At 40.4% G+C, this 22,615-nt stretch overlaps 2 protein-coding genes across 4 annotated transcripts; one reads left to right on the top strand and one right to left on the bottom strand.

The window, feature by feature from the left end:
- Window positions 1–30: 30 nt before the first annotated feature.
- Window positions 31–13,068, bottom strand: phrf1 (PHD and ring finger domains 1). Of its 2 annotated transcripts, none has more exons than XM_022250006.2 (15): window positions 12,871–13,068; window positions 11,855–12,014; window positions 11,593–11,739; window positions 11,270–11,496; window positions 11,031–11,174; window positions 10,504–10,654; window positions 10,123–10,319; window positions 9,264–9,443; window positions 8,856–9,058; window positions 8,352–8,411; window positions 8,070–8,191; window positions 7,456–7,917; window positions 2,550–7,045; window positions 2,066–2,194; window positions 31–1,595 (listed from the first exon to the last, which is right to left on the bottom strand). In XM_022250006.2, exons 2-15 carry the CDS (start codon window positions 11,949–11,951, stop codon window positions 1,443–1,445), a joined length of 6,768 nt encoding a protein of 2,255 aa, XP_022105698.2. In that variant the 5' UTR covers window positions 11,952–12,014; window positions 12,871–13,068; the 3' UTR covers window positions 31–1,442. The 2 variants fall into 2 exon arrangements, with proteins under 2 accessions (XP_022105698.2, XP_022105701.2); XM_022250009.2 differs by having other exon boundaries at window positions 7,483–7,917.
- A 1,434-nt stretch (window positions 13,069–14,502) lies between these two features.
- Window positions 14,503–22,590, top strand: LOC110987348 (uncharacterized). Of its 2 annotated transcripts, none has more exons than XM_022250010.2 (7): window positions 14,503–14,660; window positions 17,379–17,605; window positions 17,997–18,168; window positions 18,391–19,131; window positions 19,769–19,932; window positions 20,219–20,298; window positions 20,780–22,590. In XM_022250010.2, exons 2-7 carry the CDS (start codon window positions 17,435–17,437, stop codon window positions 21,015–21,017), a joined length of 1,566 nt encoding a protein of 521 aa, XP_022105702.2. In that variant the 5' UTR covers window positions 14,503–14,660; window positions 17,379–17,434; the 3' UTR covers window positions 21,018–22,590. The 2 variants fall into 2 exon arrangements, with proteins under 2 accessions (XP_022105702.2, XP_022105703.2); XM_022250011.2 differs by lacking the exon at window positions 14,503–14,660 and adding an exon at window positions 16,851–17,166.
- Window positions 22,591–22,615: the final 25 nt, after the last annotated feature.

Here is a 22,615-nt window from a genome sequence, read left to right as displayed (position 1 = left end):
ATTAAATGGTGCTATGACTGCAGTAACAGGTGACTTTAGCCAGTACATGTATACAGTACATGTATTTAATATTACGTGCAGTAATTGAACCACATTTGCTTCAATACAACTAGTCTATCATGCTAGCAATGTACACACAATAACTTACTTCTTACGTGCGGTTTTAAGTAAACCTAGGAACTGCTAGGCATGTGATATATACACGTTGTTTCAACAAACAGAAAGCAATCATTTTTCAAGTCCAAAACTGACCAAACTGTTAAAAAAAATCATACTTTCAAGCGATACTTTCTGCAATGCAGCCGTCGCATCAAAACGTTTATCCGCGGAAAAGACACTTAAAAATAAACTCCTATCAGAATAAAGAATTAAGATTTTTAAGTTATTACGTTCTGAAGACCTTTTAGAGCACTATAATTGAGCCCATTAACTGTAGACAAGTATGCTACAGAACTCACTTTATGTAATACACCGTCTTATACACACCAAAAGACCCCCCCCAAAAAAAAATTTTAAAAAATAGATTCCACGGCTCCAGCACAGCTAAAAAAAAAAACAAAAACGAAAAAACCCTGGAACAAACCTGACAAACACAAATCTCCATTTTGATTGGAGGTTATTGTTGAATTTTCAGACCACTGGGAACATGACATACATGTATTTCCTTACCTGTTACTGTCAGTGTTAATTAGCAGGTGCAAAATATATCAATGTTATCATTGAATTCATGTGACCAACTACATTTCTCAAGATCTGACAACTTTCAATCATCAATAACAGCATTTTACACAGGTAAGACAGTACAAACCACTATTTGTGTATACAATACATGAATCATGTTGAGGATTCTTCTTCCAGGATAAGAAAAAGGCAGTGTTTGCCTACAGATACCTAGACTATAAAGTTCAAAATTAATTATTCTAACAGATGTAACTAGAGAATGGTATAAGCAAATGAATTTAATGACAATTAAAATACACATTAAATTTACGAGACTTGTTGTCTTTCATTTTGTCTCAAATTATCTTCCATTAGAGGAAAACGTTATCACAAGAACGTACAAGTATTTTTTAGCAAAATGACTGGATTAATGACAATCCAGCCAAGCCATCTAAAACGCTTGATTCTCTAAACTTAAAACATGTTCACACACCAGATAACAAAGGGGATTTCCTCCCCCGATTGCCACCTGTTTCTTATGTTTTTATCACTGTTCTATGAAAAATGAGTTACAAATCAAAAACAGAAATCTTCAATATTGGGCCGCAAAGCAGATGCTAAAAAATAAAGCACCTTCTAATAAGCAAGCACTGGCCACAGGTAAGTCTCCTTAGTCTAAAGGTTAAGAAATGGGGAGCTACTTGATCAAATTGGACCCATCAGGGTGATAACTTTCAGTTGAAATAAAACGATCTAATCATTACTCATGGGACAGGTGCTCTTCAACTCTTGGTCAGCAAACGGAAGGCAAGGTCTGGTCTGCCCGTGTCTTTCTTTTCATCCGGTTTTTTTTTGGTGCGGAATTTCTTGATGTATCCCTCAATGAGCCTTTTGATCTTGACAGGGTTGATCTCTCCACTCTTGCTATGGCACACCTATGAGGAAAAAGAGGTCAACAAAATTGCCAAAAATGACGAAACAATCCATGCAAGTTGAATCCATGATACAGAAAGAACAAAAACTTGCTTGAGCTGAGGTTGGCCCTACACCGTCCTGAAAACTCACGAACATATACTGTCATTTGCCATAGCTTTCTTCTGTAGGACAGGTTTGAGGTTCATGTCGAACACTTCATATTTCCTATTAAATTTTTAAAAAACCCATCAGGTGTCAAGTCTTTCACAAATCTTTGTCAACATCTTGGTCACAGTGAATGAAACAGAAGTTATCTAAACACAGAACCTTCTGTGTCTTATTCAGTGTTTAAGGCATAAGCCAAAGGTGCAAAAGTAAAAGGTCTGATTGGGACTGAAGGTGTTTCCATAAACCGTACACCTCAAAACTCCTCTCTCTTTCCTCAGCCACACCCATCATGAACCTAAGAGAAACCACAGCAGGTGCTTACTTGATTAACAGACTTTCGTAGTATTTCTTTGTAGTCTTCTTTGGTGACTTCTCGTTTCTGGTAGTATGGTTTCAGGGCTAGTTTGACTTCCTCTACCACACGCTCCTGGTGCTGTAACTTCTTCAGATACTGAGGAAAACAACAGGATGCTTGGTGAAACCCGAAGGGAACTTGTGAAAATAATGGAAGTTTCTTTTCAAAAATTGCAAATGTAAGTAGGAAAACATGTAAAAACAAGCACTTTTAACATGAGAAAAGAAAGACAAAAAAAAGACATCAGGATTTTTTTTCATTCTTTTATATTTTAAAAAAATTTGTTTTTGTAACTTGCTGATAACAATTTCAGGATCGGTCGGGAAACAGGAAATAGAAGTTTTGGGGGAGCCTTATTCCCTCATTTTCTCCTTTTCTTTCTATTTTTTTTTCATGCACAGCTTATGTTGATCACTACTGAAATATTTCAATTCATTCTGATTTCACTTACCCTCTCACGGGAGTTTTTGTTGTACAGGTCAACAGCAGATGATTCAATGTTGTCTTCAGTGACATCAGCAAGAGTGTGTAGACCCTTGTCATCCAGCTCTTCTCTTATCTCTAGTGGTCTGCTTGGTGGCGATGTGAAAGATGTCTCGCTGGATTTTAGAAATCCTGAGATGGAACCCTCTGATGAATTTTCAGGGTCTCTCTGACTCTTCATCAAGTTTGCTGAGTTGAGTGCTGACTGGATAGCTGGGTTACTCGCTAGCTGCCCAAGGATGTGACTTATTTGACTACTTGCCTTAGAGGCCAGGTGCGAGTCTGTTGTACTGGTAGCAGGTGCTAAAGTCTGATCTGGTGATGTTGGACTTGGTGGTGCCAATCTGTATGACCCCTGAGTGCTGTCTGGAAGCTCCTGACGGGGTTGCACTGGTGAAGTCCTCTCGGGTGCAGATGTGATCCGTTGTCTATATTCAGGACTTGTTTGAGTTGGACTTTGATGAAGAACTGCAGTTGGTCTTTTGGGACTTGGAGACCGGTTTCCAGGTGGGGTCTTTTCTAGGGATGTGCTTCGATTAGATGAGACACTGCTTTCGGAGTGAGATGAGGAGGAGGAGCTTCGATCTCTTGAGTATCTTCGGACTCTGGGTGACGGACTTCTACTATCTGAAGGAGTTCTGCTATATGAACGACTTCTGCTATATGACGAAGAGCTCCAGCTATCAGAAGACGATGACCAGGTACTTGAGGAACTTGGACTCCTTGAGCTTAAGGAGCTAGATGAAGAGCTTCGAGAGGAGACACTCTTTCTAGTAGATATTCTTCGAGATGCAGAGTAATCTCGTCTATGTGGGGATACACTTCTCCTTCTAGGAGATACATTTTGCCTTTTTGAAGATTCTGGTATGTGCTTTCTGGGAGAGATGTTTCGCTGTCTTGGGGAAGGATCCCTTCTTGTGGGTGACATGTGTCTTCTTTTGGGGGAGGCACTCCGCCGTCTTGGAGAAATGCTTCGCCTCCTCAGCGGGATGCTTCGTTTTCTGGGAGAAACAGATCTTCTCTTTGGAGGAGGTCTACATCTTGGTGATGAGCTCCTTTTTCTTGGTGACCTGCTTCGTCTCCGTGGAGATATCTGTCTTCTCCGTGGTGAAATGCTTTTCTTTGGAGAGGCTTTCCGTCTTCTGGGTGACATATTTCTTCTTGGAGATATGCTATGTCTTCTTTGTGGTTCTGCTTTCCTTCTCTTAGCACTGCTCTGCTCTCTTGGAGACAAACTCCGCTTTCGAGGGGAGAGATGCCTTTTAGGAGACCTCCTTCGAGACCGTGATGGACTCCTCCTTGGTGAATGAGTACGTTTATGAACAGAGGCATTTCGTCTCGGACTTGGACTTCTATGCTTTTGGAGACTTTTACGAGGTGGAGTAATACTTTGTTTTCTTGAGGAATACCCATGGTCTTTGGATGAGCCCTTTTGTCGCGGTGGACTTCTCCTCCTTGGAGACACACTTCTCTGTCTGTGAGGGCTTGATCGTCGCCTAGGAGATGATCTTGGCTGAGGGCTTCTTTTACTTCTCCTCTCAGGGGAAGGACTTCTTTCCCTTGACCTCCTAGAGTGTCTCACACTAATAGTTTTTTCAGAAACATCTGGAGAACTTATAGTTTCAGGAGATGCTGTTGGTTCAAATGGATCATATAGAGTATTGTCTTTTCCTTGCTTTGAAGAGGTTGCCATTTGCGGAAAAGTTTCCTCATCGGAAGAAATTTGACTCAAATCAATAATTTCATCATAAATGTTCTTCACCGGCCCAATGACCATTTCAACATCAGATGAAGAATCTTCATCCTTTGCATCATTTTCATTTTCTTTCTTGTTTTGGATATCTGCTGGTGTGTCTTGGGGGGTTTCTTCTATTCTAGCTTTCTTAGCAGGTTCTGCTCCAATGGGAGATGGCGCAGGTCTTTTGCTCTCAGTGATTTCAGGGGGTGTTTCCTCAGACTCTTCTGGATGTTCTGTGGGTAGTTCAAGTTCCTGCTCCGGTGGTTGATCATCTTTCACTTCTTCTGTGACAACTTTAGCAGTTTCAGTAATTTCTGGCTCAACAACCTTCTGCTTCTTACCCTTACCTTTCGTCTTTTTCACCTTCTTGCCTTTTATGCCATCTTTTTCCTTTTCCCCGGATTTATTTTTCATTTTCTTGGTTTTATCCTTCTTTTTCTTCTTCACTTTTTCAAGCACTGGTTTATCAGAAACCATTTCTGTGGCAGGCACTGTGATAGGCAGCTGCTTGGAAGATAGCTGACTTGTTTCATATTCATCCTCTGTTTCTCCCGTGTGTGATGTACTTGGGCTCCATGCCCGCCTGATACTACGTTTGGTTGACTTCGCCTGGGCAGGTATCTGTTGGTCGCTCGTGCTCGTTGCTTGCTGGATGTTAGTTTTCTCCAATCTTCCTGTTTCTTTGCTTTTATTGCCATCTTTAGAGAGATTCTTTTCTTTTTCATGTGAGGCAGAGGCACGGTCTGCTTTTTTACCACTTTCTCGTTTGTGTCTATCAGAATTCACGCTGTCACTGGTGTTTCTGTGAGCTTCCATCCATTCGTGGACATGTCCATCCTGTGAATGTTTGCTAGAGCGGTCAGACCGGCCTTGTGAGGTCGAGCATTCCTTGCTGTGAGATTCAGAACACTGCTTGTGTTTCTGTGCAGGGTGTTTATTCTCAGCCATGGAGCGATCCTTACCCCTGGATGATGACCGATCATGCTTCTCCAACCTATCCTTCTCATGTGAGTGTTCTTTAGAATGTTCTCTGCCTCCTCCACGTAAGGACTCCTTCTCATGTCTACCTTTGGAAGAATCTGTCTCTGATTTTTGCTTTGAGGTTCTGTGTCTGTCCTTATGTGAATCCTTATCCCTGTTGCCTGAAGATTTCAAAGACTCTGCCTGTTTACTATGCGAGTCTGATTTGCTTCCTTCCTTGTGTTTCTTTGTGCCTGTAATACTCTTGTGTTTTCCCTTCTCCTGCCTCTCTCTGTTTTTCTTATGTGGACGATGATCCTCCTCGGAAAGCCCGGCATCACCCTTAGGATTAGATTCTCTCTTACCATCTTCAGATTTCTGTCGAGCATTCTTACTTCCTGGATTAGGATTGTGTCTCCGATTACCATCTCCTTTGTGCGTTGTCTTACTTTCAACATCACTCTTTTGTCTTTCTTCTCTTTTGGAGTCTGAAACTTTCCTTTGATCACTTCTTTCTTTGTCTGCTTCCACCTTTTTGGAGCTGATTCGGGATGAATCTGATTTCTTTTCCCGTTCTGGATTTTTCTTAGCTTCCACCTTTTGTTCAGGCAACCTCCGATCAGATGTCATCTTCTGCTCTGACCCTTCTCTTCTTTTTGTTTCAAACCTCCTTTCAAGGTCCAACTGTTGAGGCATCTCAATCCGCCTCTCTGTCTCAACCCTTCCCTCTAACACATCCCGCTCTTTTCTCCAATTTGTAGGTGACCTCTCTCGATGGATGGTAAAATTCTCCCACTGATGTTCCAGAGGTTTGCGTTCTAGCATCATCCTGTTCCAATCCTCCTCATACAGGTATGGTCTCTCGTAGTCTCCATGCCGTTCCCATGCTACTGATTTCTCTGCCAACTGGGCTTCCATGGCCCTTCGTCTTTCTAGTTCTGTCCAATAAGCCTCATAGCGACTTGGTCTCTTAAATGGAACATCTCTCTTTACTTGAATGACATGTCTGAGATCACTAAATACACCCCGTTCCCCAGGACGATCAAACTCCCTATCTCTTAATAAGGGCGGATCTGAGCTTCTAGGGTTGGCCTTCATCTTCTCTCTCTGAATTTCCACCAGTGGTCTCTTTGGAATTGTTAATGACATCTCTGAATCGATAACTACAGTGCGAGTGTCCTTCCTATTCCGCTCACGTCTGCGTTCATGTTTTCTTTTTTTCCGAGAACTACTAGGACCGTCCTCCTCATCAGTTTTGACTTCTCCTTCTTCTGCTGATGAATGTCCAGCACGTCCTCGACTGCTTTCCTGTTTCCTCATTTCCTTGGACAGTTTTGATTTACTTCCGTCCTCATCATCTGCAATTAGTCCTTCCTCATCTGAAAGTGAAGTCTGGCGCTGTTTCTCAACTCTCATCTTAAAATCTTGCTCATCTTCAATCAAGCCTTCCTCCTCAGAAAGTGAGTATCTCCTCTTAGGCTGCATCCCCTCTTCATCTTCATCAATCAGACCCTCTTCCAATGATGATTTCCGCCTTGATCTTCCAGATCCCTTTCTAGCCTCATCTCCTCTGGCCTTCAAGCTCTTACGATCTTGATGCTTTGATTTCTGAGGATCTTTGATAACTCCCTCCTTTCCAGAAGACCTCTTGGAAGATTTTATCCCATGTAAAGCACCTTCTTCTTCAGACTGGGACTCCTCAAAGCTGCTGCTCGACACTCGGCAGGTTATGGATCCATCATGTTTTCTGGGAACTTTCTCCACATCTATTACAAAACCACACGAGTTTACACTAATAAGTCATTACAAGTCGACTATGCACATGCATAATGCAGCAGTGTCTTGAACTTCATTTTTTTTCAATTTCCACACAATTTCTGGAGAAGTCAACAGGTTAAATATTTTTTCAGTGTATCAAAGTATGTTATGAAACATTACAAGACCATTACACCTGTAAGGAGTAAATGCCAGTAAAACATTTATCAAGCCACTGGACAAGCCCCCCCCACAAAAAAAAGAGGTTAAAATTTTTTCTTTCAGGAGGGGGAATTGAAAACATGTATCACCACTTGATATCAAGGGGTGCGGGTCAAGGATTCTTCTACGAGTGTAAAAAACAGTCATTTCTGGAAAAAAAATTCAACTTAGAATCCCCCTTGCTGCATCTCAGCCCTACCTGCTTGCCCAAGGAGAAAACACCCACCATACATCTCATCTTGATCTTCCATTTCTTCTTCCACCTCTCCACTATCTTCATCACCAGAATCTTCATCACTTTTCATTTCTGAATCCAGATTCTTCTTGGAATGTCTCCTTTCAGCCATTCGATTCTTTCCCCTTCCCTCAAGATACTTCTCCTCATGTGTTCTACCTTGACCTGTTCCTGTAACTTCCCTCCAAATTTCACTATCCTCCTTAGCTTTCTCAAGGGTCACATTTCTCTCACAATCCTCCTCCAGCTCTGCCTGGAATCGCGTACGTTTCTCTCCATCCTTGGCAGACTGAAGCACTTGATCTCGGCTTTCTTTCCTCTTATGGTCATCGGGGGAAGTACTGCTTTGTTTTGGACTTGTTTTATCTCCAGGGTTTTGTCCTTTGTCTTGGTAGGACGAGTGCCTTCTTGACTTTGATTCTTTGTCTGTTGAATTGAAAAACAAATACCCATAACAATCAAAATCATAATATGGCAACTATTTTTACAACTGATGCCTGTGATGTAAGAATTCAGTTTATAACCAATTACTAAATCTGGAATAAGATACGTTTAGAGAGCAAGGATTCAATTATTACCATGACCAATCTTGGTTAAAGATCCATCCCTGTTAATGGTGACATCTTTGCTTGACATATGCAGCATGTCTTGACCAGAAATGATACTTCCAAGAAGATCGGAGGTTGATGAAGAGGAAACACTGCCATCATGAACACAAGACACAGATCATGAATCTAACCAACTCTGAGAATCCCGATGAATTCATCAGTACATCAGTAAAAAACAAAACAAAACAGCAGAGTGACTGGCCCTTAACATTAAAGCAATGTTCATGCATTCTTTTCTAAAAGGTGGCTTACAATTGGGGAGTGCGTATGCTACTTGTAGCTGCTTCAGATGTACCTGTGGATGCTGTCTCACTGCAATAAAATCAGAAAAAAAGACAACTTATAAATTCTCATTTAAGTGTTAGATTGCAAAACTAAAAACAAACACTGCTACCTAAAAATCACACCCAAGCTGTTTTTGAGTACTGATAAAATGTTTAATCTTTTGGTAATCAACGGAATAAAACTAAGACTGAATGTTCACTGCAGCAGTGGACAATATGAACACTCATCAATAGGTCCCTCTCAAATGACATCACTTCCAACAGATTTCCACGTTCATAGGCTTTTTTAACTTCAATTTTGAGACGCTCATCACACTGCCCCCTCAAAGATGTTTGGATCAGCATGCGTGCTATTTTAGAACATTTTGCACACCGCGTATAGGCACACGTCAAAGTTACAATGTATATACAAATGTGCCATTCTCCTTCAAAGATGGCACCTGATGAGAGAGATCTTATTAACTGTGGATACCTGATGTCAAGTAGGTTATCACTACCAGTGATCATCAACGTTGCTGCTCCAATCTCGCTCCTCCGGATTCCTAGGGTCTGTTGACCTTTGACCTTTACTTCAGGCATCATGCTTCCAGTGCGAGGCTTGACTAGCATCAACCTATCAGCAATCCTTCCACGGATTGTCTTTGGAACCGCAGCCTTGGTTACACGTTTCTTAATCTAATCCACAAAGAAAATGTCAAATCTTAATTCAGTATTATTATTTTCTCATCCATTTTGCATCAATTATTATAAATTAGAATAAGCAACCATGAAAATGTGACCAGTCTGATTCCTGGACTGCATTAAACGGTTGTTTTGTCAAACCAAAACATTTGTATTTTTCATCCAACTGTATCCTTCGTTTGAAACATTTCTGTCCTACCTTGGATCGTTTTTTCTTTTTCTTTATTTTCCGTTTTCTTTTTATCTTCCCAGATGACGTAGTCGTCTTTGACGATACCTTCCTCTTTTTTGTGGTTTGTTTCTTAACAGCCTTGCGTTTCTTGGTCGTCTTATGCTTAACAGGTTTTCTCCTAGCTGTGCTGCTGGTTCCAGATAAACGCTGTTGACATTGGAAAATATACATAAAGAAAAGAAATTAATCCTCACTGGCATAGCATCTGTGCTGAGGAACTTTCAAAATCCTCCAAATATACAACAATTTCAGTATCATATTCTTTATTCTGTGCAAAAGTAGCATAAATCCTTTTTATTGCTGGTCTTTGCAATAATTGGCTCAACGCTACATTTAAGATGCATCTCAAAACCCAACAAGGGCATTTGCTCATACATCGCGAAGAGAATACAGTCGGTACACTGTTCAAAGTGAAGAATCCAGCTCAGGGACACAATTACTACCATCTTAAGGAGCAGCCACCAGCTCATGGACACAATTACTACCATCTTAAGGAGTAGCCACCAGCTCATGGACACAATTACTACCATCTTAAGGAGCAGCCACCAGCTCATGGACACAATTACTTCCATCTTAAGGAGCAGCCACCAGCTCATGGACACAATTACTTCCATCTTAAGGAGCAGCCACCAGCTCATGGACACAATTACTACCATCTTAAGGAGCAGCCACCAGCTCATGGACACAATTACTACCATCTTAAGGAGCAGCCACCAGCTCATGGACACAATTACTACCATCTTAAGGAGCAGCCACCAGCTCATGGACACAATTACTACCATCTTAAGGAGCGGCCACCCACATCTTGCAGATTTTCATTGCATACCTGTTCAACTTCGCGCTCAGCAGCTCTTGCCCGGGTAATCCTTGCTCGGACGCGTTCACTGACATGAGTCCGCGCAATAGCTCTGGCGGGGGTCACATGACGTCGTCGAAGAGTTGTTGAGCGTTCACCCAGGTGCTGAGTAGTCTGTAAGGTGCGAAGTTCAGTTACTTCGGGTTCTTCCTCGCTACCATCATCTTCTGTCAGTATCAATAAAGGAAAATCAAGACTCAATTACTTCCAAATTTCTGGAATCCTACTTGATATAACACAATTTACTCTTTCCTCACTTTTGCTACAAGATCTAGACTTAATATACTCCTTCCCATGTGCAGCAAGAGATATGGGACTACCCCGTAGGTACAAAATATGGACAAGTCCTACCTTGATGCCTGTTTTGAGCTACACACTCTGGGCAATACCATTCTTCGATGGGGATGTGTACAAGTGGTGGGTCAAGGCATTCACAATGATAGCCGGCATCACAGCCATCACAAAGAAGCAACCGATCCTCCCTATCACAGCGTCCACAAACCTGTCACAAAATCAGTAACAAAATGTCAAAAGAATAAGTTAAGAGTTGCCAAAAGCCACTAGCAAAGTTTGACAGTGATCTTCTAAGCCAAAACATCATGTGGGCCTGAATTCATGAAGATTCTGAGCCAAAGCTTGCTAGTAGTGTACATCATAAAACACCTTGACTTGTAAATTGTTTCTGCACAAATTAAACAAGCTGGTGGCCACTCATTAGCAATACACAATTTGGTCGGTTAATTGTTTTTCCTCGGCCAATATTTTCTCTGCTGAAATATTTTCTGCTCTTCTGAGCTCAATGAATATGAACTTTGAAACCAATTAAGGCCAGTCACTCTATAAGACCCCTACTTCGGGGACAACATCTATGATTTTACCTCACAATATGTGGCATCATCCTCATCTTGCTCCTCTGGTTTCTTCTCATCAACTTCAATCCTTCTAACCACTTCTCCATGGAGGGAGTGACGGACCAGGATGGATCGAAATAAACTCCTATCGACTGGACATGTGTTGATGTTCTGAATATGAGAAAAAATAAAAAAGGCCAAAGGTTACAATGTGATTATTGAGGAGCTACATTCTTAACCTCGCCAATAATGTAAATGGCACCTACCCTACTCCATTCCAAGATGCAATCCAAGCAAAAAATATGATCACAGCTCTCTGGAGATCCAACTTCTTTGTCCCAGAAGACATCCAGACAAACAGGACATTTCTCCATCTCATCAACATTCTCCCATTCCTCCTCGTCTTCTTCGATGTCCTCGTCTTCATCTCCCAAATCCTCTTCCATTTCTTCATCTTCGTCTTGCTCATCACCCTCTTCAGCATCATCATCTTCTATGTAACAAAAGAAAAACAATTTCTTTTCTGTGTTGATTAGCTCTATGAAACAAGCAGCATGATCTGTCTTTATTCAAATCTCAAGAATGCTACCTTCGTCATATTCGTCGTCTTCAACATCATCTTCATCCTCCTCCCCACTGTCATCAGTCTCCGCCCCTTCCTCTTCTCCATCCCCTCCATCGTCATCCTCACAGTCTGCTCTAATCATCTTTTCATCTTCTGGACTTGCAACCGCTCCTGTTTTTTCAGACACAGGTGGGAAAAAAATCCGTGTTTAAATCATCAACAGTTAACAACTGTTCATTCCTCGCATTCACAGTCTAGTAACAATGAACTAAAAACAGCATCCCACCTTCTGATCCATCAGGCCCCACCCTCTCTCCCTGAAACTCAATCAATTCTTCTGTAGAAGCTTGCAGATGTTCCTCTAATTTTCCTTCTTGCTCCATTCTGCGAAACTACAAAAATCTCCACTGTCTAGTTGCTTCATAAGGTTTGCAGCCTTGAGAAACCTGATTTCAAAACAAAAGGCAACAATTACACAGCTATCGACTACATGTGTCAATGGCAATAGTTGCCGCATGAAGTACCAAGGGCCCTATGATGTAATCAGAATCAATATTTGTATGGTTGAGGGGAGTACATGTATATGATCATGGTGACACACAGGGTTTTGTCGGTCTGTCATTATTTAAACGCATGTAGGCCTAGGCGTAAGTTACATCAAAAAGTTTTTTAAAATGACCTGAACCACATTTTTCCCTGATAATTTTAGTTCTTCCTAAGGCTAAATTGAATGGCATGGAATTCAAAAAGTTCAATTAAGACACCTGCATGAAATGACTTTTTTCAAGTTGAGATGGTATTTTGGTTTCATGGCGTATAAGCCTTTACAGATACGGAATGGAACCATTGTCCCTTTTTCCTTCCCATAATGCCTAACATTGTGCAAAATCACCCATGCAGTACAGTACTTGCGGTAAAGCTTATTATGGCGATCACGTTGGCCTGTGTTACTTCCTGAGTAGTACGGCACTACTCTTTAGGCCTTTCTGCACTTCACTGTTTTGATGGTTCCCCATTCTGTGGCATTTTGAAAGTAGATCAGTCATCGTACCAGATAAAACATCCCTTTGCACTTGCTTAATTAAGCAAATCTTCCCCTAAAGACCCAATTAATAATAGCTAACCTATATGGAACTACCATTATTGAGCATATTGTTGGCAAAAAATGAGGATGGATCGGGAGTGAGAGTCCGTACCACACTAGTGAGTAGTGGGGCTACCGCCTTCTATTCTCTGGCTAGGCCCTTGACGTACACGATTTGATTGGGCTTTGTGAAATTCATTCATCCTGTATCAACTCACCTTCCTAGATCTTCAAGAAAGAGCCCAAACTCTAGTGAACTACCAAAAACGTTTACCCCACTAATACTCAGTAATAGCAGTATCTTTTTCAATGCAGGACACGTAGTTAATAGACGAATTTCACCGCGTTTTCGATCCTTCGTAAATCTGAGACATTACAAGATCGCCATTTTCAGGGAATAATTACCCATGATGCATCATTGTGGACTTCGTCGGGTACTCACATCATTATGTGAACTGGTATCTCATGTCTCCTGGGAACTAGACTGATGAGCGATCAACGTAGCGTATGGAAAGCCAATGAGACAAGTAATGATAGTGCAACATTATACATGTACGCGCTGCTAGCTGGGATGCTTTTACGGAATGAGTGCGCCATTTAACAAAATTGACTAATACAATTGAACTCAAACAGTTTTCCAAGCACCAACATGACCTCCAATTTCAATATGTGACTTCCACGTTAGGCCTGTATCTTGCAATTTAAAAACACACCATGTGGCTTTCCGTCATACGCAGTTTTTAGTTTGCGACGGCAAGGATACGTGTGGTTCTGCGAACCGGTTGTTCAAGTTCTTTTCCCTCCAGTTCTTTCCAGAACCACACATGCTCGCATGGTACTACCGCAAACCTCTTTAGCTAACTTGCAACTTTCATCTTCACCATGGAAAGCTCCACAGCCCAATAAATTTTATTTTTCTCTTTCAGATATAACGGCAAAGCCAGAATGTCGTGAAAAGTCAAAACTATTTACCAGTTGTTGGCTTGTAGGCGGATTGAAACAATGAAGAGTTCTAACAAAAAAGTGACAATGTGTAGAATTTTTCTCGCTATACGATAAGTAAGCTTTCTCAAGTTTCTTGCGGTAGCATACGTACTGCGTATGACGGGCATGAAAGATATTATAACCATTATTTTCACACCATGCGACACTATAGGGGCGCGCTGTTCATGAAAAGATGTAGGCCTACCGGTTGGCATCCTTTATACCCTTAAACCTTACCTTTAAAACAAGAGCGTGTCTCTGTTTCTTTTTTTTTTTCTTACCATTTTCTCCTTTTTCAGTGGTTGCGAGTATCACGCAGCCATAAAACACTTAGGTCTCGGGGAAGTCCGAAAAATCTGTTGGTCGGGGGGCCAGTTCCCACCGCTCCGCTGGTATATACGCCACTGGACTTAGGGGTGAGTAGCCCGTCAATCTTGAATGCATTCGGTTGTAAATTATTTTTGCGTGCTTTCAGTCCTTCATTTTTACAACACTGACGTGTTGTAGTTCTGTAGCCGGCAGCTTGAAGTTTGCACCCGTGTTCCGAAATGGAGTTAGAATCCAGTCCGACTCTATAAACTATTTCAGGAATCCGGACGTTGCCCCCTTAGCCTACCAAAAAGGAATTTTCTTAAGTTTTCTACACTTTGATATTGTATGCACAATAACAAGTACGGGAAAGAACTACATTAACAAATTTTAAAGACGGCGGATTCCGGGTGCCAAAATCGGGAGCTGTACATATGCATGCACTGTAGAGCTGGTCAGGAGCGGCGATGAGTTTTTATCTAGCTTGGTCCACAAACCGGTTATACCGCCCTCTGTATCTTAGATGTAATAAAATTATTCGTTCACAGCTTTGGCGCTTGCACCTGCGCGACATGCAGGTGTGTCCCGGCCCTAGCCTCCGTGATCGTGACGTGTGCCGGCTGATCAGCAATGACACCTGTGAATGGACTAACCTGATCAGAGATCCCCATGTTTTCTACAACAAACTTATTGAAAGCATTCATTCCTTCATTTGGTAAGTAACACAAATCTTTTATTTACTTTCTGGAAGAGAAAGATGACAAAAAGGGACAACGTAAAATCTTGTGTGTAGTGCTATACCCAGGAATAACATGGACATGTAGCCACTGTACATGTACATGCATTATGTCCGCAGTTCATTACTGATGTGTACACCTGCACTCCTATATGAGTCTATGGTTTATTTTTCTTCGAGTGTACTATGCATCGTGTGTGCTTTGCTTATCGCCTTAGAAGCTACATCATGCTTGTTTATGTACTCGTTATTTTGGTTATGGAATTCTGCATTTCTGTAGGCATGGAGGAAGTCTGTTCCTCCATGAAAGTGCCAATACAACTTGAGAGTGTACATGTTAGTACCAAGTAAAAAAAATGAATAGTTTCTCATCAGAATTTATTTGCATGAAGGAGGGGACCATCACTAACTTAACTGACCTTTATTCCTTTATTTATTTAGTGTACAGACACCACAGATTTTTCCTTGCGGTGGTTTACAAGCCATCAGACATGTCACAAAAGAGAAAACATCCTACACATACAAATGTCAACTTTATCAGGGAAAAAGCATCTATTAAGAAAACAAGGGTTTGTGCACAGGGCATGAAGTGATGTCCTGGGATGGATCTCTTTCCATTCATTTTTGCACTTTTCAAAATGGCCCTTTTCCTGTAGGTGAAAAGAAGCTTGTAAGTACATGAAACACATTGTAAGTTGCATTTGTATTTTTATCAGAAACAAATAAGTTACAAGGCACCCTGCGCACAATCTGGTCTGAAAAATTATACTTTCTAAGTAAACACTTTAATATTTTGCCTGCTAAATTTGACTCTAAAACTCAAGTCATTCATGTTTGTTATAAATTTCTGATGTCTGACTTACCACTGTAAGGAAAAATAAGTGATGCACATGATGTAGAACTCTTGGGGGGGAGACAACGGGTTCATTATAATCCCTCCCCTTAAATAAAGGAACTACTTGTAAAACCTTTTTTTTTAAAACACTGGCAATAAGAGAAAGATGATGTTGGGGTTCTGTTGTCTCACTCTCAAGTGAGTCTTCCTTCCCAAAGTGTAGGCCCGACAATGAAAAGAATCAGAATGTTCCCTTAGCCCTCAGAAAGACCATAACTGGATGCCCGTACACACTGGCAGTGGAAGGGAGGGGCAGTGCCCCCCCCCCACAGTTTCAACTTGGGGACCTGGCCTCCCCACTTTTTGCAGGTCCTATAATTGGATAGGACTCAGTGGATCGAGCTATTAATGACTGATACCTGATGATCTAACTGTAGTCCCCCTCTCCCACTTTGAAAATCATTCCGTTGCTGGTGTATGTACATGTATGCCTTTATCAGTCATCCGCACAGAGTAGTTATTCATTGGTTCATAACATCATAAGTTAAATGTGTGCTCCAGAATACCAAATTGAATTTAAAAGTTGTTCAACATTTCAGGATAATGCAAAAGTGATACTGAGAGTGACAACATGTATAAAATGTGCATACTTGTGTACATGTACCTTAAAACTGACAGTGCTCAGTATTCTAGTCCAACTGATTCAAGAGTAAACAAAACCAATGAAAAACAAACACCCACAGAAATGCTTGGAAACATTTACATGTATGCAGGGTTCCTGTGGCATGGAAATATTATAAAAAAAGTCATGGAAATATGTTTTCTTTTCCAGGCCCGTAAAAGTCATGGAATTTTATAAAAATGACTAAAGTCATGGAAATAAGTGCATAAAATGCATCATTTTATTCGCAACTTTAACAGTCCGAATAGTCCAAGAAATTGAATTATTGGATTTTCATAATTTGGTCATGGAAAAGGCATGGAATTTAATTGTCCTTTAAGTGCAGGCACCATATATGTAAAACTTCCAACCTGAGAAACGGTTCTGCCTAAATTCACAAGATTGCTTCAACTGTGCTGTGTAAACCATACAGCGTCATAGGTGGTGTTGTTGGCATTGGTATGTAATTTGCATGTAGACCAACTGTGCTTCAGTGACTTCATATTTATGCAAATTTGGACTACCTGTACAAACTACTGGTACATGTACATGAGTTGTCATCCAATAGGAACAGAGCTGTGGGTCTCATTTGACCTGAGCTTTTATTTAGAGGGAACGTACAGAGCAAGCAATAGCACCTATGCTTTGTGATGTACCCTCTGGGGTGTGCTATTGCTTTATGATATATTCATGGACTTTGCCTTGTAATGTACATACACGTACATTACATGTAGTTCCTTCAGTGTACCATAGACTATGCAGTGCTGTATTCATTTTGCTTCAGACTTGTGTTTCGATACGACGCAGTTTGTGGTAATTGATCGCAGCTACACAACTGTAGATGCACACCAGTTGGAATGTGTTATGGTCATTAAGATGTCTAGAATTTGTCTTTGAAACTTGTAGTCTCTAGTTGACAATGTAATGTCTTTGAAGGTACATGTAATCAGTACATGATTAATGCTTTACTGCGACCTGTCAACATCCAGGTAAGAAAATGACAATAATCTGGGGAAACTTTACCCAGACTGGGCAAAGAACACATAGGTACTTTTCTCAGTAGTTTTAAATAGTTGATGGAAATGAGCATTTTCAAAATGCAACTATCAGACTTGCCATCATCTGCTTCTTGTTGTCCTAAGAGAAGATTCTACTAGCTGTATGTTAATTTGAACTTTTTATTTTGTATAAATATTTCCAGGACAAATGACATAGATGTAACTGCTGGGGGGCACGTATGACAGTACGTGTGTCACCATGTATTCAAAAATGTCATCATCCGTGGCGCCTTCAGTGCGCAAAAGGCCACGCATTACTGTCAAAGCAATGGAGGCCCTACGCGCAAAATTGGATCCTGCCTCCCGACAAGATTGGAGACTCTTTGCAAGTCATCTTGATCAACAGAAGTTCACCAATGAGTGGATTGAGGTAAATCAATAAATTTAGAGATTTTTTTAAATGCAGTCAGCATGGTCAGGATATTAAGAAATAAAAATACACTGGTAATTTAGGTGCTTTAACTGGGAAAAAAATTTAAAATGTTGACTCCTTTGATTAACCACACTAGGTCTCGGAAAAAAAAGATGCTCAATTATTTGTAAATTGACAGACCATTTCCATTCCCAAGTCAAAGCTCTGTTTTTGATCTTACAACAGTACAATGGAATTTTAATTGTTATTTGCTGATGGCAATTGCATTTGCTGCTTGTGCATAAAATCATTGTTGTGTGTTCGTTGTCATAGGGTTTGTTCTTTTATGTTAGCCTATGCTCAGAATTACAGAATATAAAATATTGGGTTTGTCTTAAATTGTTTACAGTTGATGGAGAGCAAGTGTCAAAGCCCATCCTTTTCTCCCACTGTGGAGGTGCTTAGAGAATGGCAACGTGGCCTCACCATTGATCAAGACGTCCCAGTTCAATGGCTAATTGCCGTCTTGAAGGATCTGGGACGAAAAGATGCTGCATCTTTAGTTGTAAAAATGAGTGAAGGTAAGAAAAATTAGAAACTAGAAATACAATGTATGATATTTCACACTTTAGCAGGTGCTCTACATGGCATACATGTATTGTTTTTGTTCTTTTTTAATCCTGTGTGTCTTTTTAAATCATGTCAATATGGTCAGTTATCACTTTTTCAGTTTTCTCAAGGCAACTTTTTGTTTAATTGAAATGATTTGATATTGTATTAATTTTTAATTTCTCCCTCTTCAGACCAAACTTTCCTGGATTACTATGATGAGCCTATTATGACTTCTCCACAAAGTACATGTAACCCATCACATCAGGGAGAACTTAGCCCTGACTTAAGATGCTACAAGAACTCATCACAATATCCTTCAATGGTTTCTTGCTGTCGGAATCACAGTCCTAGCCAACAGCAGCCCCATCTTTCACCACAGGAGTCATCTTATCATGGATGGCCAGACCATTCAGCCTCAACCAGAGCTGACAGGCAGAGGCAACCTTGTTCCCCTGGCTTGCCTGAAGATCCTCACAATCTACAGGTACTTCAGCCTCGTAGCAACCGACAACCTGACATGCAAGTTGAAGCAGAGTTCAATCCTGACTTTGGAGCACAAGGACCCAATTATGAGCAGACACCCATGAATTTCAACAGGAGCCAGATCTCCCTGATTTCAGATCGCTCAAGTTCTCTCCACATGAATGGCTTACAATTAAATCCCAATCCACACCGACTGACGGATTCTGATCCTAGGAATGCCTTCTCAACTTGGCCCCCACGTAGTGCAGGCAGAAGCAGTCGGTCAAATATATGTATCAGAGAGAACGAACACTTTGCTCCAATACAGTCGAACGAATCTGGTCCTGAATATCTGCTTCAAGGGCCAGGGTTCTTGGGACATAGCTCCATCCAGCCACTCAGGTCTGTGTCTCCAGTCAATACCACTGAAACAGGTGCTTCACCAATTCAAGTACAAGACTCCTACAGGAGTAAGTTTATCTAGCACTTTGTTGTTGTTATTGTTTGTCTACCTGCATTTTGCCTGTCTCAGCTTCTGTCTGTCCATTGATTTAGGAGACTAAATGTAAATCCTCCCAAACGGTTTCTCCGTAACCTTCCAATGGTGTGGAAGCACACAGGCACAAATACCAACCGTCAACTTGTTTTGCATGTGGTTGCTATGGGAACACAATTCTATGCCACTTCGGTGTGTATCAGTTATTTTCCAGCACACAATAACTCATGCTCTTTTGTGCAGTCCTCTTCACTCCCTTGGTTATTGCAAAATTATTCTTATGGAACAGTGAAGCACATTTGGTGGATAGCACAGAGGGTAGACTGACATCCCTCTGGGGTTCATAAATTAACACATCTTTGTGTCACTGACCAACTTATCCAAAGAGTGACTTCCATTTTAGAGGGTTAAATTCATTATTAACTTTTGTGGTCAAATTCACTGTACAAATTACTGAATTTGATATCGGGGCCTTTCACCCATCTTTACTTATTAACCCTAACCCTCCTCAATCCTTCACCTGTTGGAGGACTGAGGAGTGTTAGGGTTAAAAGAAATGGAATTTATAGTTTGTCTTTCTGTATTCACCTAGTTTCCATTTTCACGGACAGACAATTGTTGGTTCATCACATATCCCTACACATCCTTCAAGAGGGCATTCCAATTGGGTATGGCATTGAAGACTGCAGGCCAAAATGTGATTGTGGATAGGAAGATAGACTCCTTTATGTCTGCAACACATAGTCGGGAGGAAACAAGTCGACTGTACAAGACAGTAAGTCCCTGTTTTATTTACATTGTATATACTGGCCTGAATTCTAATCTCACTGTCAGGTGGCAGGTTGATTGAACTCTTAGTTTTTAAGAGTCTTGTCAAAAATTGCCAAAGTCAAGTTTCACTGGAAGAAGATTATTCCACTGCTGTCTTTTTTTGTCTACACTATAACACTGTATGACTTGGAAGATCTGATTTATGACTTTGATGGGTGGAATAGCACAGTAAAAGTTTGATGAAAAGTCTTGAACCATGAAATGTATATGACACAAACTGTCTCTTGCAGGCAACTCACATCATCATAATCTGTAACAAGGACTACATCAAAGAAATCGGAGGCCGAGTAAAATCTCCTTTGAACACACGGTGAGATTTTATTTTCACTACTCATTAGAATTCTCACACTTTTGGATCTCAGTTAACCTCTCAACATGTATTCAGTCATAACTTCAAGAATTAGTAACTGACAGTTTCTGCCTCTGGTTGTCAACACTTGCTCCAGAAAATCCTGCGAGTGTGTACCAGTGACCTTTTGTTCAAACATCAACATCAGTCATATCAAATGATGTACATATGTACATGTAAGTTACCGAATATGGATGCATGCGCAATAACATGCATTATGTGTGAATAGACAGGTGCTAAGCATAGAGCTTTACATGTACATGTATCAAGTTACTAGAGTTCTAACAGGTCATTCCCACTTGTGGGTAAGATTCAGTGTCTCCTGAAAACACCTATTTGACTTGAATACATTGGTTTTGCTTATACCATTGGTATAATAACCCTTGTTGTTGGCATTACTGTTTTATCTGTTGCTGATTTGCCTTTGACAATCATTTCTTAGCTTCATCTATGGTCTGATGGAGACGGAGTTTCGTCAGAGACAGAGAAATATCCGCTTTGTTCCCATCATTGATCAAGAGCATATCAGTGACAGAAACGTCCCCGAACCATTCCGAAGCTACTCTAAGGAATACCAGGCTTTTGTCTTCAAAGCCCTCTGCAACTACAACACTGCCAATAGCACATCTGCTAGGAGTAGGGAGGTTTCAATTGAGAGAACATTTTATGGGAGTCATTGAAGCAGCTTTTCTGCTACTTGTTACAAAATGGTAACCTTTGATCCTATCAAGCCTCCAGAGAGTTTAGTGTGATAACAATGCACAGTCTGATTCTTAAAATGTCCCTGGTGAGGGAGCGTAAAGGCTAAGTGCTCTGTGAAAGGTTTAATGACCACAGTGATTTTTTTTTTCACTTTATGTGATGGGTACATACATAGAATGAAAATGGATGAAGGTTGCTCCTGATAAAATGGAAAGTATGATAAATGCATAAAAAGATTTGATAAGGCTCATCTTGGTGTTTGTAAAAAAATTGATTTTTAGTTAGGAATTTTTAAAGCAAGATGTTTTGTATGTTGTGGTTCTTCTTGAAAGGACAAAGTTTGGGTTTATTTTTACTTGTAAAAATATATAATAATTGTCATACATCTAAGTGAATCAGCAGAGACGTAATTATACAAAAACGCCCCCTTTGAATGTTATATTTACAGATTTAGTAAAACAATCAGAAGTTTATTCTTTCACCCGTCGTTTGAGCGAAAGTAAATGTAATATCTTTGAAAAGACAGTCAGTCCAGAGATCAAGTAACTTTAAGACATAAATGTTGATGTAATGGATCAAGCGTCCACACACATTTGTAGTCTCAAACTAAAGAATTTGGGGTCATAAATATATTGATTCTGTTGTGACCAAAACATTGGCCCATTGCATGCAAATGCTTATATTTACATGTACATACATACTGACACTAAATGGAGACTGGTTCTGTAATAGTACTTTCGGGGACAAAATTATTGGTTGTTAAAATAGTTCATGAAAATTTTTCATCATATGAATACTGGGCAAGCTACCTGTAGAAAGAAAACACTTGTACTTTCATAATGCAGGCCATTATGCAAATTTTCCAGTGGATCGGCTTTTTGTACATAGATCGGTTTTGAAGTGGATCAGGTTTTTTTTTGGTAACACTTTCCTGTATGAACCGTGATCAGTGTCTGCCCTCACAATGACCTTATATATTTTGGCATTTGTCTCTTTTGGGGGGGACATACCATAGAACAGAATAGCTATTTTGGCATTTACATGTATCACTGAAATCTGCTCACTTTTTGAGGCCGAGAAAGCTGAAAAGGATGTTTATGGTGTGATAAACGTGACACTATACCATAGATACTGCACATGTACCTGCAGTGCGTTGGAAGTATATGTACATGGGTTTGTTATGAGAGATTTCAGTAAAAATGGATCAAGTTATAATTATGTATATATTGGCAGCTGAGATTGAACAAGTGTTGAAAGAACCTGCTTGATGTAGGAACTATATTTCAGAACTAATTTTAATACATAGAATATTACAAACAAGTACTGTATGTATACCTTAAATTCTATCATTGTAAACCAAGGTATGACTTTGTTTTCACTTCAGATCTTTGGTTTCATTTTCACTTAATGAGTCTGTGGTTTCATTGGATGGCAATTGTATTTTTATATCTACCAATATCGTGTAAAAATTTGAGCATTTGGAGAACATTTTTAGGAGCTTGAAATGACATTTGTAAACAAACACAAAATACATACATGTACTGTACCAGAGCTGGAGTTTTGTCCAAGTGATTTC

The sequence above is a fragment of the Acanthaster planci genome, linkage group LG20 (assembly GCF_054643075.1).
Source record: "Acanthaster planci isolate LZ-2023a linkage group LG20, COTS_SCS, whole genome shotgun sequence".
NCBI classification, from domain to species: domain Eukaryota; kingdom Metazoa; phylum Echinodermata; class Asteroidea; order Valvatida; family Acanthasteridae; genus Acanthaster; species Acanthaster planci.
Note: the sequence above shows the minus strand (reverse complement) of the source record. Positions and strands in the feature narration are given on the sequence as shown.

What these genes read in the sequence shown, in the direction of transcription:
- LOC110987348 (XM_022250010.2), top strand. Translation starts at nt 17,435, where the DNA reads ATGTATTCAAAAATGTCATCATCCGTGGCGCCTTCAGTGCGCAAAAGG. An exon ending in TCACCAATGAGTGGATTGAG is followed by an intron (nt 17,606 to 17,996) that starts GTAAATCAATAA and finishes AATTGTTTACAG; the next exon opens with TTGATGGAGAGCAAGTGTCA. An exon ending in CAAGTCGACTGTACAAGACA is followed by an intron (nt 19,933 to 20,218) that starts GTAAGTCCCTGT and finishes TGTCTCTTGCAG; the next exon opens with GCAACTCACATCATCATAAT.
- phrf1 (XM_022250006.2), bottom strand. Translation starts at nt 11,951, where the DNA reads ATGGAGCAAGAAGGAAAATTAGAGGAACATCTGCAAGCTTCTACAGAA. An exon ending in AGCTCAAAACAGGCATCAAG is followed by an intron (nt 10,320 to 10,503) that starts GTAGGACTTGTC and finishes TGATACTGACAG; the next exon opens with AAGATGATGGTAGCGAGGAA. An exon ending in AGCATACGCACTCCCCAATT is followed by an intron (nt 8,192 to 8,351) that starts GTAAGCCACCTT and finishes TCATGATGGCAG; the next exon opens with TGTTTCCTCTTCATCAACCT.